The 16,788-nt window shown below is 40.6% G+C and overlaps 1 protein-coding gene across 1 annotated transcript in view; it reads right to left on the bottom strand.

Moving 5' to 3' along the window:
* Window positions 1-16,788, bottom strand: part of Erich1 (glutamate rich 1) — a 60,083-nt gene that overhangs the window by 35,685 nt on the left and 7,610 nt on the right. Inside the window, exons 2-3 of the mRNA XM_055608392.1 lie at window positions 12,343-12,492; window positions 1,958-2,092 (exon numbers count right to left, since the gene is read on the bottom strand). Of these exons, the coding sequence (XP_055464367.1) occupies window positions 1,958-2,092; window positions 12,343-12,492 (285 nt within the window). The remainder of the gene's footprint in view (window positions 1-1,957; window positions 2,093-12,342; window positions 12,493-16,788) is intronic.

Below are 16,788 nucleotides of genomic sequence, written 5' to 3'. Positions count from 1 at the left end.
AAGAAGAAGAAGAAGAAGAAGAAGAAGAAGAAGAAGAAGAAGAAGAAAACACTTTTCATCTACAGCAAAGGTGACATATTTACTTCACAGGAGCTATAAAGCAGAGAAGAAAATGAATTGTGGAAACACTTGGACTAACAACCAACTAAAAATGTAACTTGTAATAACTATTAAAAGCTTCAGGAATAATACCATTGATGCTAATTTCATTGCAATTTCAGTGGAATGAATTCTAATGCCTAGATTTCAGGACTCAATTTGATTCTGTTTTCTCTAGGCTACAACAGTTCTCAGAAGCCTGTCTGCAGGAGGTGGCAATAGCTGTAGGCCACAGGAAGAGGGTAACTACTTAAGGGCCCAGGGACACTCAATCACACAGAAAAACCTTTGTAAAAAGACATATTTGCCAACTTGGCACCAACATGTTTCAAATTCCTAAAAGAATTTCACCCTAGCACAGCCCCAACCATTAGCTCAGGAAGGATGAATTGCGTGTTCGTAGCAAAGTGAGGCTTTCTTAATTAGCACTTCTTGACTAGGCTGCCCACAGGAGCACCGGCAGTGGAGCCAACTGAACACAGCAGGCTGAGAGTAAATAACTGTGCAACAGCAACTACAGACAGCAGTACAGGAAAGAACACTGATTACGTAACAGCAGCACTCGAGAACCAAATGCCTATAAAAACCCGAGTGAGAGTTAACTGTACTCAACCTCACAGAAATGACAGCAAACTTTATACAGGGACACGGGAGGGTTAAGTGCACGGAGGGAGAGAGCTAACTGTATGCAATGATATGTGAATGAGGGCTAAATGTATATGATGGCACGTGAGAGCCATCTACACAACAGCAGGAGAATGAGGCCAAGTCCATGCCATGTGTGTGAGTGAGTGTCAAACGGGTATAAAATCCCAGAAGAGTCAACTGCAAACAACAGCACCTGGGTCAACTACATAGGACAAAAGAACTACATGGAGGCATGTAAGTGAATGAACTGAATACAGGGATGCATAAATGAGAACCAACTGCACATCACAGCACACAAATGAACTCAACACACATGTTCACAATGACATATTCACCAAAGTAATCACTTTCCATAAGCACCTAAGTAAATACTTATCTGACAATTAGTATTTCAAAAGTGTCAACAGACTTGAAACAGTGACTATATGATTTCTAAGTTATTCCAACTCTGGTTTTATTGTTTCTGATTTTTTAATTAGGAAACCAGAAAGATCAATGTGTTAGAAAAACTAAAACACAATTTCTTGATACTCATATTAACTAAGATTTAGAGTACAGACTTTCTTAATCTATACTTGAAAAGAATCATCCTGGGGCAGAGGATCTTTATTTAAAGATTATAAGTTCCTCTTTAAACAGTCTTAAATTAAATATTCAAAGGGAAAAAAAAAACCAACCATTTCAATTTTAAGATAAAAGCATAACATTTGGAAGCACTAACACTTCTACCTCAATAATGCTCTGTGTAAGTATTGGAATACCGTCTTTCAATAAAACATTCAACAATAAACACAATTGTAATAGACTAATTTTTTCTCAAAAGAGATACAAAATATGTTCATTCTTTGATTTTGTAATTTTTAGAAAAATTGAAAAGCTTAGAAAACATGGCAAAAGTCCTACTAAACTAAGACAAATATCAGCATTGTGATGCATTTGATTCCAGATCATTCATTCATTAACAAATGCTCATAATCCTATCCAAGCTCTAACTTTCCCTGTCTAAGTTCTCTTCTGTTATTTCAAGTTTATAATAATTTTTACTGGCTGTGAATATAGCCCACTATATAATTGATTATGCAATATTATTCTTACACATACCCATCAAAATTTAAGTTTAGAAGCTAATTTACCAGACTGAAAAATGATGTTATATTAGAAAATAATGATGGAAACAATACTCAATTTTCCTCCTGCCCATACTTTTTACCTTCTGTGTCACCACCACTGGAAGCATTTTCGGAACTGGCACAGCTGGTCGGTTCTGGCAAACAAGGGATATACCCTTGAGGAGGCAAACTCACCGTGTAGACCCGGCGCTCAGCCTGAATCTTAATGTCACCATCTGTAAAGAGGGGCCAAGCATGCTCTAGTAAATATTACATAGTGAAAGCAGACAGTTATTTGCCCTGATCACATTAGTGTTGTTTCTCCAATAAAATTCAGTGACGACAAGAAATCAAGTAACTCAATAAAACCAAGTCACTGTCATAAACATTGAATTTAAAAAGCCAAGTATTTTGTTAGGAAAGCAAGAGCTATATGACCAGTCGTCATGACAAGTGAACCATCTACACTTTCTTAAATTCACATCAAGTTTGTCAGAATGTAAACTCATGAGTTTTTGTAAGATGACATAAAATATAACTAACTCATGACTATGAAACAATATAAACAGTGCATATAATATACTTTATTATCATAATGTAACGAAAATCTTCCAATATTTTTGTACCCAGTTCCTCCTGAATTCTGTCTCCACGTGTGTACCATGTACAGAGAATGTGGATACATTCTCCTCACACTTATAACACATGCCCACAAATCTATAGACACAACCATTTATAAACACAGACATGGACATCCTCTCAGACCAACATGTGTACACAGATACTCTAAGTTTTGTGACTTAGAGTATCATGCACATACATAGACACAGAAACACATATTATATACATAATATTCTTCTAACATCATTCAACACAAAATTTACATGGATTCTATGTATTATATGAGGATTTAAATTAAGTATAATATCAGAAAATAATGTATCACAGTGTATAGGACTTTCACCAGCATACTCTTTTAATATTACAAAATATTATATGGTATATTATATATGGACAAACTGTAATTTATCTTTTAATTACTCTCCTAAACTCTGCATGTGGGAGGCAGCTTGGAGTGGTCACTGTTATGAATGGTGGCTACGGCCATCTACATTAGTCACTTTCTTCGCTTCCGTAATCAAGTGCCTGACAAGTATCTGAAGCAAAGAAATATTGACTTTGGCTCACAGATAAAAGCTTTAGTCCATAATGGCTGGAGAGGCACAGGCATTGCCCATGGCTGTGAGAGCAGGAAAGTGAGGCTACTTGTGCACATTTCCAGGAGCAACAAGAACAAACAGGACAGAAAAAGAAACCAGGCTACATGCTTCAAGGCCTGTGTTCCAGAGAGCTCCTTCCTCCATCTAGCCCAGCTTCTCAAAGCGTCCACAGTGTCCCAAAACAGCGCCATCAAATGAACCTGCGTTCTACACAGTTCCACCCCTGCTGTGGAATTAGAAATGGAACTGCTGATCTGAGAAGCTGACCTTGTGCTGGGTTTTATATATATATAAACCAGATGAAGGCTCTCTTCTCCTTCAATAGTTCCTGTCAATCTTCTTCATTTTTGGATTCTTGTTTATACTATGTTAGATTCTCATGAACATGGCAAACACAAGCAGATTTTCCCATTAGTCTTCCACAGGATAACTAGCATTTGATTTTAAACAACTAACATTTTATTTTAAACCAACAATGATCAAGACTGAAAAAAAAAATAACACAGTGAAGATGTGCTCTTATTTTTGTTCTGTTTTGTTTCAAGACAGGGTTTCTCTGCATAGCTCTGGCTGTCCTGGACTCACTCTGTAGACCAGGCTGGTCTCGAACTCACAGAGATCCACCTGCCTCTGCCTCCCAGAGTGCTGGAATTACAGGAGTGCACCACCATGCCTGGCTCGAAGATGTCTTTTATGATATTTAAATGCAAAACCCATGAAACCTTTTCAAATTCCTCTGCCATCAATGTATTTTACTCTCTGGAGGCTAAGTATTCAGAATGTTGCCAGAATTTTGGTTCTTCTGTTAATTTGATTCACACAGTTGATTAATTACTACGCCATTCCCTGCTAGAATCCAGGGCAGATGGAGATATGCTTCTATGTATACTAATCCTATCGTGTAACATCAACATTTGATCATTTTTCACAGAGTATTTTTGGAAGCTTTTAACCACTAACTCTTTCTTAATAAGAAAGTTAAACAGAACTTGGAAATACCATTGTTCACTTGATCACTGAAATGGATCTAGGAAGTAACCTGGGAGTGAAGCATGAGTAACTTCACAATGAAAAATAACAACACATCCAAGAACAGATTTTGGAAGTGGAATGTGCCAAGGAGACAGTCTTCCTCTGGTTGGAAACCACATGCTGACTCTACAGACAGGCTTTTAAGCTTCAAATGACATCACAGCCACAGCTGGGATATCCAGGAAAGGTGGGAAACCATGACCCTGGGCCCCAGTTTGCTCACCTGTAAGTAAAGGTAACCAGATCACCTATAATGTTCAGACCTAAGTTTCTATATTCTTTTGTTTAGAATACAGTTTGGTGTGATGACATTTGCTCTTTCAAGAGGCAGGTGTCAGACCTTTTGTGCAGACGTAGGCAAGGACGAGGTGAGTTCTACTTTATGGTAGGGCTGGGAGCCATTTGCTTCTGCAGTCCACCCTCTACCCGAAGTGCAGATGTGTTGTATCTACCAGGACAGCTGCCTGGACTGTCGATCTCCCCAGGAGAGGAGGGAAGACACAAGAAGGCAGGTGCAGTCTGTCTTCATTAATGGAAGCCATCAGCTCCATGTCTCTAGCAATAAACACAGGAGGTCTGGGAATCCCTCCCCAGGCAAAGGAGTATGCTCTGAGCAGCTCTGTTCATTTGTGGGATACTGCCGGGAAGGCTAATTTAATCCGTCATCCTCACTTAAAGCCACACCCACTTGTTGTGGTTAATTTAAAAGTAGAGTCTGATAATGTTTATTATTAGCTTCTATAATTATTACAGCTGTATTATCTAACCCACTATAACAATCAATAAAAGGCACCTGATGGATTTTAGAATTGCCTTATTTCACCAGGGGCATGGCCGATATTACCTCCTAAGCTACCTTTACCCCCCCCCCATCCCCCATCCCACGCCATCTGCTCTAATAATTTCTGTCTGGGCTACCTCCCATCCACAATGTCATAAATACTTATTTTCTCTTCTGGGCCACTTTCCTCTATCCACACTGATCCGGCCCTGTGCTCCTCTCCATGCTAACCCATCAGGTTCGCTGCTTTCTTCCTCCTCTGGTACCTTACCTCTCTCCTTTTCCCGTGATCCTCTGTTTCCAAAGCTCGTGAACCTTCGCCACATCGATCTGTGGCCCTGCCCAGGTATAGGCTTTTTATTGGTCAATCAGGAATAATTTCTTAGGTCAGGTTTTCATGAGAAGGACAGGTATATGTGAAAATGTACTCATCTGGGCGGCAAGCAGACTGTGGGGGCCAGTAATTAGCATACACAGCACCAGACCGACCCTCAACACCCACTGCTCCTGCCCCTTCACCATCCCACCCACTTTTCCTTTTCTTCCCAGCTGTGGCTTAGTAGACCTTCTCTTTTGTGTCCGCCCACAGAACATGACTGCTTTGAATCTCCTCTCTTCTGGCATCTGGAAAACCACAGTACTGGTAACTAGAGAGCCCTCACCTCCTTGGAGCAACAGCAGCTAATGCTTAATCAGAAATGCTCAAAAGGCACCTGGACACAGACTGAGCCCACGTCCAGGCATCATGCAGGCCCAGGCATCATGCTGTCTTTGGTGCTGCTGAAAACACTGTTGCCCTTCTCTCTCTGTAGTGACCTCTGCTTTTGCTTCATAATGAAAATAAATCAAGAAGTTCCACAGGCATTTATCAGCCGCAGTAACTATAACTAAAATTCTACAAGATACTCTACCCTTCAATCTGCCCCTGGCTATGGCCTGCTCCACCCAAAGTTACTGGCCTTTTCCTTTTTCCCTATGAGATTTGCTATTGCAGCTACAGGGACTTACATGCCTGTGAAACATAAAAAAAAAATCTCTTTATTATAGTCAATACATTATTATACATCACTACAACTTCTTAAGCCAATTTCTAGATTCACTGCTACCCTTCCTAATAATACCTGCTCATGATCTAGGCTGAATTTTGTTTTTGCTGAGACACACAGGGTATTCTTGATAGGTATGTGATTGGAAAAATGCCCAAGTACGGTAGGTGTGAAAATATCCTCACTTGTTCCCTTCTACAAGATGTTATTCTACAGTTAAACCACAAGTATTACAATGGCACAGTTCAGGGGGCTACACAGAAGCCTGATAAGCTTCACTCCTGCTCTGCTCTAGCCTCTTGGCTCCTTTCTTGGGAAGCAATAGTCTTGCTATAAGCTGTGGATTTCTTCAAGGTTATTGGTGAATATGCAAACAGAAAGACACACTACCCCTGTCTTATTCTCTGTAGTGCGTTCTATGGCAAACTTATTCTCTCCTGCCTTTCTACATGATAACACATCTTGGTTTTTATTCTAGAGGAGCACCTAGGGCCTTGCATTCCTTCTGAAGAAAGCATAACCTCCCAGGGAACAAATGTTCCACAAATCATTTAATCAACCCCTCTCCATATCCCAGCGCTGGTGAGAAGGCTTAGCAGGTAAAAGTGTTTGCCAAACCTGAAAACTTGAGTTCAATCCCAGAACACAGACTTCTGGAAATTGTCTTCTAACCTTTACAAGTACACTATAGTACAAGCACACACACCCTTTGCCCACAGAAAATAAATGGATAAATGTAAAAACAGATTGAACTAGCGCCCCAATGGTGAAATTTCAGACTTCTAATCTCTCCTTACTCTGAGCAATGCCATAAATAATAACTTGGAGTGTTCCAATCTTCGTACACAGGAGTTGGTTTATAAGGAGACTGGTTAGAGGTAGAACTTCTGGGTCCACATGGTGTACTTGGAGTTGACCACATCCTCTGTCTGCCTTTAGTTGGGACAGCTAGGCTTGCACTCCTTACAAAGGACATGGGTCAACAACTCCATTACAATAGGCTAGATGCTGGCAGCTGGCATTGTTTTTCTAGTTTATCATTTGTTTTCTGACTTCCCACATTGCAATTCTGGCATGTATACTTTTGACTCTTATGAAATATAAGAAAAAAATTTTATGACCCTAGGCCATATATATAACTTTATAGGGAAAGAATTCTCCCATGTTGTCTTGAGCACTTCCATATTTTCATATCCACTTTAAAAATCTGTATCATACTGGAATTTAGTCAGTTTTTTCATCAGCTATGCAAGTTTCTCAAAAAAATGAGAGAGAAAAAAAATCACAATCCATTATCAGCCCCACGGTGCTCTATATAGAGGTCCAGGAGAACATGCTGCTCTGATACAAATGACACACTCCATGCGAGTGCCCATCACCTCAGTGCCACCCCAGGCAGCCAAGGAAAAAGGAAACACAATTTTAAATTTAAACCAAATAAAGTTCCACCTTAGATGCCCGAATGTAGACAAAGGCCTCTGTTGGTAATTAACTGTCCCAAACAAAGGCCAAGTGTGCCGCCTCACTGGCAAGGGTCTCACCTGACCTCAGTGATTTGTCTCGCCTATACTTTCATCTTGTATGTTTACACTTCTCTCCCTTTTTATGTTATACACCATGTTCTTCAGAACCATAACGTCTGCACAGCGGCTTTTCAGTTGGAAATGGTCCTCACAATGTCCCACCACTGTAGAATCTGCTCATGGACCTCAGCACATGTTACATTTCAAATGTACCTCTGTGGCTGCCTCCTGCATTATGCTATCTCTTCAATTTCCTCTTTGCAGAAACTATGGAAACATTAGTAGCTAACCATACTCTGGGCACAGTTTTATTGCATTAAAAATATTTTCCATTACTTATTTGCAGGTTTCATCATGTCCCCCAGCAGAGTGTGACTTTAAACTTGGCAAAATCTGTCTGTTTTGCTATTCTACAATCTATAATCATCACACAATATGTTTATACGAGAAATTGTTGCCTGAATGGTAATTCCTAGTGCTGTTTCTGTAATACAGTGATGGATTTCAGACTCTCTGAGTCCTGGATCTCTACAGTTCTACCAAACAGTTCAGAATTTATAGATCCAGGTCCTACAGCATTATTTTGGGCAGGCAAAAGCATTTGTTGGGCCCAACATGATTTTAAGCACTACCATCACAGATAGGTTAGGAAAGGACTTGTCATAACTATCCATGTAGTCTGAGTCTCAGTTTGAACAGGCTGTTAGAGAACTGGATCATGTGCACACAGTGGCTTAGCAGCAAGGAGAGAACTGCAGAGAGAGGCCAGGACCACGGACAGCACCCTCGGACCTAGCAGCCCCCCAGGCTGGAGTCAGCACCAAGGACAGCACCTCTATACCCGCCGCAGCACCAAGGATCAGTATCGTCAAGACTTTCACACACAGACCTGAACTTCTGTAGATGCAGAACTGAGTGTGTGCACTGATCTACAGAGCGAGGTGACCTGATCCAACGTAGCAGCAGGAGGAGGACAATACTCCCGGACGACTCGCTGTGACGTGTTAGAGCTCCCGTGATTATCACTCCATTCAGTTCCAGGAGAACTCCTAAACTTAAAGTGGTATGTTTTCACTCATGTGTCTCTACAGAAATGAAACTCTTACACATATCCTGTGGTTACTTTTCCACTGGAGTAGTCCTTAACGTGAGTCTCAAAAGGATTCAATGATTTAAAAAGCTTATCATAACATTCCTCTAAATGAACATACCACATTTAATTTCTCCACTTCCCATTCATGTTAATGGCACAAAGGATTATCAGGGATTATTCAAGACAATTACAAAACCAGTTTGTTTTTTTTTTCCTCATTCACATATTTTAAAAACCTTAAAACAATTCCAGTCAGCATATACACTTACATAATATAGATCATTGTATTTGCCATTAATTCACTCCTACTGTCTTCTCCAACCCTCCTATATACCCTGATATTAATTCGCCCTAATGTCCTCCCATACCTCCCTAACTACCCTGATATTAATTCATTCCTACTGTCTTCCCCATACACCCTCAACCTACTGGTGCTCTTCTTCTCTCCGAAAGCCCCCATTTTGCTTTCATATCAATGTTACACACGTGTATAATTAAATGTACTTTTGCATATGATAAACCATGAAATAACACATCTCTCTTCCCCCACATTAACCTCTCTTATATTTCCCCAGTGGCTAAGGATCAGGCTACTGTACTTAAAAAGACAAGAATAACAATGAAAATTCACAATGTTGTACAGCAAGTATGGGTATTAGTCAAGGAAAAGAGTAAACATTTTCTACAGTTCCATCAATGAAACAGACACTTTTAAAACTCACCTGAATATTTAAAATTTGAATTGCTCACATTTGGAACACATTTCTCTCACATCAAGCAATATCTACTCACATACTTAATAGCCTGACTTTAATACATGAAGAGCATTCCATCCTATGAATATACACAGCAAACCAGTTTCAAGTGTTGAGTGCTCAGATTTATAACCTGAAGCTCAAATAAGAATAGCCTGATGCAATTTTTTTTCCTCCCACAGCTCAGAGAATGAAGGAAACTTGGCTCAGTCTCCCAATTACAGAACCTGTGACAGTCGAAAGCCTGCCTACAAGCTGCAAACCACCTTCAGCAACACTTTCTCATCATCTTCCCTGTCCCTGGCGACAAAAGCCATCCCACTTCGTAGCTTGTCAGTCAGATGCCCATCATCACCTCTCCCACACTTAGAGATTTTAATGGGCAGTTATAGAATAGGATGTCAGATCATGTCCTGCTCAGTCTCTGCCTGTGTGGTTTCCCAGTTCTCTCCTTCTGAATCTTTCTAAATTGTCCTAAACATTAAAAAAAACCAGTTATGTTCCTCCTAAGAGTTACAGCCTGAGATACTCCAACAAGTCTACCACTAAGTGGGAAACTAACTTCCAGATCGGAGTTTCCTATGACATGAGCTCAGGCTGACGTATGTGGATAGTGGCACCTGCTGTTTGGTAGACAAATGAAACGTGACTGATGGTCTGGGCATGAGCAATGCATTCAAAAGACCAGACAACCAACCAGCTATAAGATAACCAAGGATAAGGAGGGAGAAAGGAGAACTTTCCCCCATACAAATAGTCTTTAAAAATTACGTCCCACACACCAAACCTAAAGAAAACAAAGGAGGCAGTATTTTGTGCTGAACAGAGAAATGACTGTAGCCAAGAAACTGTAGAAAAAAAAAAAAAGAAACTATAATTACTAACACACAAAGTACCACCGAGAACACAAGTGACAACACTGTGTTAGTTGTATCCATGAATATGTATAGCTACAGTCATTTAACATTGACAAAGACAACCAAAACACATACTGGAGAAGACAGCATTTTCAATTAACGGCACTGGGAAAACTGGAAGCCCACACGTGGAAGATGGAAATTATCTATCATACTGTACAAAAACTAACTCCAACTGGATCAAAGATCTAATGTGAAACCTGAAGCATTGAAACTGCTAGAAGAAAACTTAGTACATTGCAGGATGTGGTTATAAAAAGAATTTTGTGAATAAGAACAGACACCATTTGCCCATGAATTAAAGCCACCAACTGACAAGCAGGACTTTATAGCACTAAAGTGCTTCTGAACAGTTAAAGAAAAAATTAAATGAAGAGGCTCACAGAATAGTAACCTTTGTCAGCTCTATATCTGACAGAGGGTTAATATCCAGAATGAATGAAGAACTCAAAAAATAGAGTCAAAGAAACAAATGACCCAGGTAACAAATGGGCTTTGTATCTGAACAGAGTTCTTCAATAGAAAAAATAAAAAATGTCTAAGAAATACCTTTAAAAATGTTCATCATCCCTAACAATTAGTGAAACGCAAATCAAAATAATTTTAAGATTTCATCTTACCCCAGTCAGAATGGCAAAGCTCAACAAAAGAACAGCTACAGGGAAAAGGGAACCTGCATTCACTATTGGTGGGATTGGATACTGGTGTAGATACTCTGGAAGTCAGCATGGAAAGCCCCCAGAAAGCTAAAAATAAATTCACCATCTTATCCGGCTATACCACTCCTTGGAATACGCCCAGAGGACTTGACATCCTTACTCCACAGACACCTGCTCAACCATGCTCACTGCTACTCAATTTACAATAGCTAGGAAATGAAACAACTTAAATGTTCTTCAACAAATAAATGGATAATGAAAATGTGGTACATATATACAATGAAATACTGTAAAGAAAAGTGAAATCATGAAATTTGCAGTTAAATGGCTGGAACCAGAAAAGATTATATTGAGTGAGGTAACCTAGACCCAGAAAGACAAATGCCACATGTTCGCATGTATCTGTGGTTCCTAATTCGAAGTCTTCATGTAAGTATAGAAACCAGAAAGGTAAAGGGAACCACAGGGTGGGAGGAATAGAGGGGAATAGCTAGGTATGGACAATCTATCAAAATCCTCCAGCACAAGGCATGAGACACCCACTTCTGAGCTGTTGATCAGGGCTGCCCAACAGACTCCCAAAACATGATAGCTATTGCTGCTGCCCTTGATTGCCTCTCTGAGTTGGTGGGTTAAAGCCCAATTGCTGAAGACTTTGGACATAGGACCCAGAGGACCCAAAAACGTTCTCCATGAAGACTACCTTTCATGGTACCAGAAGGACTGATGCAAGCTTCCAAGGGAGGGAAGCAACCAATAGTCCTATGGCACATATGAACCACAGCAACTACTATTACACTATGCCCCTAAGAATGCAATAATGGCACACACACCTTAGTGGTAACCAATAGCTCTCTAATTGGACTTAAGACCCACATAAAAAGTCTTCCTGCTGCCTGTTTATCATGTGGTCTGAGCACATCTTTTGAGGAATAGTCTCCATGGTTGACACGGCTATACTGCTTGGGAACTGGAATTATTGGGGCTCTCATTGTAGGTTTTACTGTTGCCCAACTTCTCCAGGATAGATATTGGCCAAAGTGCAATGTGCAAGAAGCATCAGCTTCCCTCCCTGAGTCAACAAAAGCCAAATTAGTACCAAAGTATGTCAGGAGTCAGCGTAATGACTGTGGATAAGGTGGCAGTGCCAGAAGCTACTATTCTCATTGTAGCTTTGCCCACACCTATCTATGGCCAGTCTCCTCACCAGAACACAACATGCAAACGAACCCAACACAAACAACATTGTGGCCTCAGTGTGTGACTGGGATGTACTCACACCAGATCCCCTCTATTGGGTCAGCTGGTTCCCACTGTATGTGTAGAGCATGAGGCCTGGCCTGCCAAACTCTGCTGTCAAGACTTGAGAAGTATGTTCATCCAAAGAAGCCCCAGGCTAAGGGGAAACACTGTCCAGAGTTAAGTACAGAGAAACACTGATACCTGTAATCCATCCTTACCTGTCAGACTATGAGCCTGCCTGTTCTGTACTGCTTCAGGGGTCACAGTCTTGGATGGTGTCTCCAAAGCCTGAGGAGTTTGAAGCGTCTCCTTTTCTTGGCCTCTTGAATCATTAGGGAAAAGTCTCTTCAGCACTTTTTCAGTAAACACTACAAAGGCAACAGATTAAGAACAGAAATGACTTATACATTTACTTATATGACACAATTTCATTCAAAACAAAGGCATCCTTACTATCCAACATCCAAGAGAGTGGCCCCAACACTGGTCACCAGCCCCGAGAGAGTCCCTTGGCACATACTCTCAGGCCACTATGCAGACACTGCTGGGCAGACAACCTCCCAGAGCCCGCATTTCAGATGGACTCCCATGGATTCTGTCCCTCAAATGACCCCGTACAATCCCCACTATTTATTTTATGGTTCACTTTTGTGTTTGCTGGCCTTCTCAAAGTACAGACTTGCAGATAGGGGGAGGATCTTTGGCATGGCAGGGATTGAGGGCACCCAGGGGTCACCTGTTACTGCCCTTTCAGGGAGGCATCTGTGCTACATGACTCTGCTTTCTCCTGATGGGGGCTGGTCTTACCTTGAGTTTCTATTACACTAAGTAGAGTCAACGAGCCCCCACACAGTGGAATAGGGAGTAGGTTCCAAAGGCCAGCTAGGCTGGACGGCCCATGTGCAGGTCATATAGCTCCTATAGTCTGATGTGTGACAGATCAGCTCTGAGGAGACCAGCAGGGCATGGAAGGCTAATGCCCTCTCTAATACCTCTCTCCTTTGAACTGAACTGGCTGACAATTATAACTGAAGAAACACTCTTGCGTGGCTCATAAAGCCTTAGTGTGTATGTGGAAATTCTTCACTTTAGTTTGCACTCTTAAGATGCCCAAGTATTTTAGAATTTTCAGATAGGCGGTGAAAAATGGAGAACCAAAACAGCTGAGGACAGTGATTTGAAATGTGAAATATGAGAAAAGACACTGAGGGTGGCTTGCAGATGAAGTAGATGAGATTTCCAAGGTCATACAAAAAAAAAAAATTCTAGCTATAAAAGGAGATTCTTTTTTTTATGGTCATGGGGTATTGTTTTATATTTTTTAAAATTTTCTTTTCTGTTACTAATTACAGTTTATTCACTTTGTATCCACCTGTAGCTCCCTCCCTCTCCCCTCCCAAACCCATCTTCCCTCCCTCTGCCCTACCCACACCCTTCCCCCAGTCCACTGATAGGGGAGGTCTTCCTCCCCTTTCTTCTGTTCCCAGTCTATCAGGAAGGAGACTCTTCTTAATTCCAACATACTCTCAGATAATTTGTGCTAAGAGTAATCCTTTTAAATGTGTGTTTCAGTGATAGTAAATACAGCATTCTTTATTTTTAGTTTATTATTTTGTTATTTTTAAAGGCACTTGTTATTCTTTCAGTTTCTGTCTCCGGCCTAACACTGAAATCTTTGATCGACTTGAGAGAGAAGGACCTTATTTCATTTTCTACATGTAGATATCTAGTTGTTGGTGTTGTAGGTGTATATGTAAGTGTGCACACACATAATAAATAAATAAATGTAAAAGGAGTCTTTGGAAAGAAAAACTAGAGTTCTGAACAGTAAACTGAGGCAGCACAGATATGACTAACATAAAAATGTTGCTGTACCAAAGAGAGGCACATCCATCCCATCCCAATCTCCATTATTAGACATGTCAGATGACAGAACCAATATTAATGGTAATGGCTTGGGTTATCAACAAGACCACAAACAGACTTAAGAATGTAGGAAAATGGGTCCATATTTTTAAATATACATGCTATGTAAGTATGAAAGGCCTTTAAGTTTCTACCTCAGTTTTTATGTAGAAGAGAGTAATGGGAAGACGTCATATAACTTCAAGAGTGCAGGAGTCACAGCTTTAAACGTACATCAACCAAACAGGACTGAGGGGCAATCTCTTTTTGCAAATTGAAATTGAACAGTGTTCAAACAAAACAAGACAAGGTGAAAAACCAAAGAGGAACATTTTATTATGCAAAGCTACATTAAAGTGTTTTGTACCGCTACTGTAATTTCCATGTTATGCTAGCATTTTATCACACACAAGCTATTTATTTTTGACTTCCAATCACTTCTCTGTAAGAGGGACCTGTTCTGTAAGGGGCATGCATTCAGAAATCCATCCCCACGCCATCCTGCTGCAAACACTATTATGATAAAGTGACCACTTAATACAGGAGTTAAGGCACAATGTTGATATTAAATATGGGCAGATGATGTCTGTGTCTTACTATCTTTAATGGTTATCCCTTATTTTCAATATGACTGAATTTGGAATCATCTTGGGATGCATGTCTGGGTTTGTCTGAGTATCTCCATGGAGGCTTAATGGAGGAAGGAAGGTGCACCCTTGACATCAGGGTACCATCCATCCATGAGATGGGTCACAAACTAAATTAAAAAAAGAAATCAAATGTAAGTATTCACTACTGTTTGATCCCTGAGTGAGTCAGTTCAACCAGCTGCCTCATTCTGCAGCGGTGACTCCCCACCTGTGCTCTCAACTATAAATCCAAATAAACCTTCCTTTATAAAGTTGCTTTTTCTTTTTTCTTTTCTTTCTTTCTTTTTTACAGAGATGAGAAAAGTAACTACTGCAGAAAACTGGTGTCAGATGTGAGACTGTTGCCATGACAGCCCTGCTCATGTGGTTCGTAGGCCTCTCCAACAGGTTTGTATGAAGGGGGTGGAAGAGTTTGGAGCCCTGGGCTAGAGAAGTCCTACAGAGGAAGCAGAGCTTGATGGGCCATTCCAGTGTTAGTTCAGAAAACCAGCATGCTAAGAGAAACACAGACAGCAGGGGAGGCCCAGTTCAGGTGGGTTCGGGGGGGGGGGAGCACGTCTCTACTGGTAGAGCAGGCTAGATACCGCTGTGTTCTATTCTGACAAAGAATCTGGCTGCTTTCTGCCTATGTCCAGTTAATCTGAGTGAGGCTAAATTTGAAGTTAATAGGCTAAGCCTGTTCATAGGCAAAATTTCAAAACAGTGTGAGACCGTGCTATGGCACGGTTACTGCTCACTATCCTTAGTCAGATCCTAAGTGAAAGAACAGAAATAAGAAAAAAAAAATTGCAGTTTGGCTGAGAAAGGAGCATAGGTAAGTTTAAAGTTGGAAATAAGGCAGGTGAGAAGAAAGCAGCCATTAAACAGAAACCTAGATGTTCTGCACTGAGAAAACAAGATATATGTCCTGAAGGAAACACCTCACCCATCAGAGGATCCAACCCTTAAAAATAAAATTGATTTCAAACAGCCTAAAATAAGAATGTGGTTGAAGGGATTAATTACAAAAACAAAACAAACAAATAAACAAACCTGCCTAGGGGAGTCCCAGGTTCATGCACAGAGGCATACAGAGACCATTTCAGCTATGGTAGGAAGCCAGACTGCATCTCAAAATGGCAGAACTTGACGAGATTTTCCATGTGGTGTTAGTTTTGTAAGCATACAAAATGCAAGACTTATGGGATCATGGAGGCTTGTGCTGAGGACAGACAATGTGTGGTTGAGTTGAACTTTAATGAGGAAACCCTCAGAGGTCACTAAATACAGTAGCAATTCTGGTATGCAACAGCATACCAGAAACACCAGGGCCACAGGAGGCCCAACAGCTGCAAACATATTCTAGAATTGGTCTAACAGAGCAGTTTTATGTGCTACAGGTGGGGCAGAGGTGCCCAGAGCTATCAGAGCTCAGATGATGGCCTTAAATGTCTCAGATGCTGGACAGGGAGCTATAGAGTTTGGTGTTTCTTGTCTTGGGTTTGGGTCTTGCTTTGGTCCAGTTTTCTCTTGATATTCTGTTCTTCCCTTTTAGAATAGAAACATTTACTCTATGTCACTGTATTGGAAATATGTAACATTTTTTTTTTCTTTAAGATTGCCTTGAGTCAGAAGAGAGTTCATACTTTTGAACAATATTAAGACTGTTAAGACTTGGAGAATAGAGAAATGGCTCAAAGGTTAAGAGCACTTGCTGCTCTTTTCAGTGACCCAGGTTTGATTCACAGCACCCATATGATGCTCACAGTCTCCTATAACTCCAGTTCCAGGAGATGTGATGTCTCTTCTCTCCTCTGTAGGCAACATACATGCATATGGTATACACGCATACAAGCAGGCAAAACACTCACATACAGCAAATAAATAAATAAATGAATAAATCAACAAATGAATAGATAGAACAAATATGGGGACTCTTCAAGTTGAAATGAATGCATGTTACAAAATGGCTATAAGCCTACGGGGGCCAGGAGGGCAATATTACCATTTAAAGCTGACATGTTTGGGCATCAAATTGGCAAGGGTGAACTTGTGCTTATCAACCGAGGATTTAGAAGTATCTAGGAGACTCCTGTTGGGTTTGTCTCTGAAAGGCTTTTCTGAGAGTTA

This window comes from Psammomys obesus, unplaced genomic scaffold (genome assembly GCF_907164565.1).
Source record: "Psammomys obesus unplaced genomic scaffold, mPsaObe1.curated_primary_1811, whole genome shotgun sequence".
Classification (NCBI taxonomy): domain Eukaryota; kingdom Metazoa; phylum Chordata; class Mammalia; order Rodentia; family Muridae; genus Psammomys; species Psammomys obesus.
This window is presented reverse-complemented; position numbering and strand designations above follow the sequence as displayed.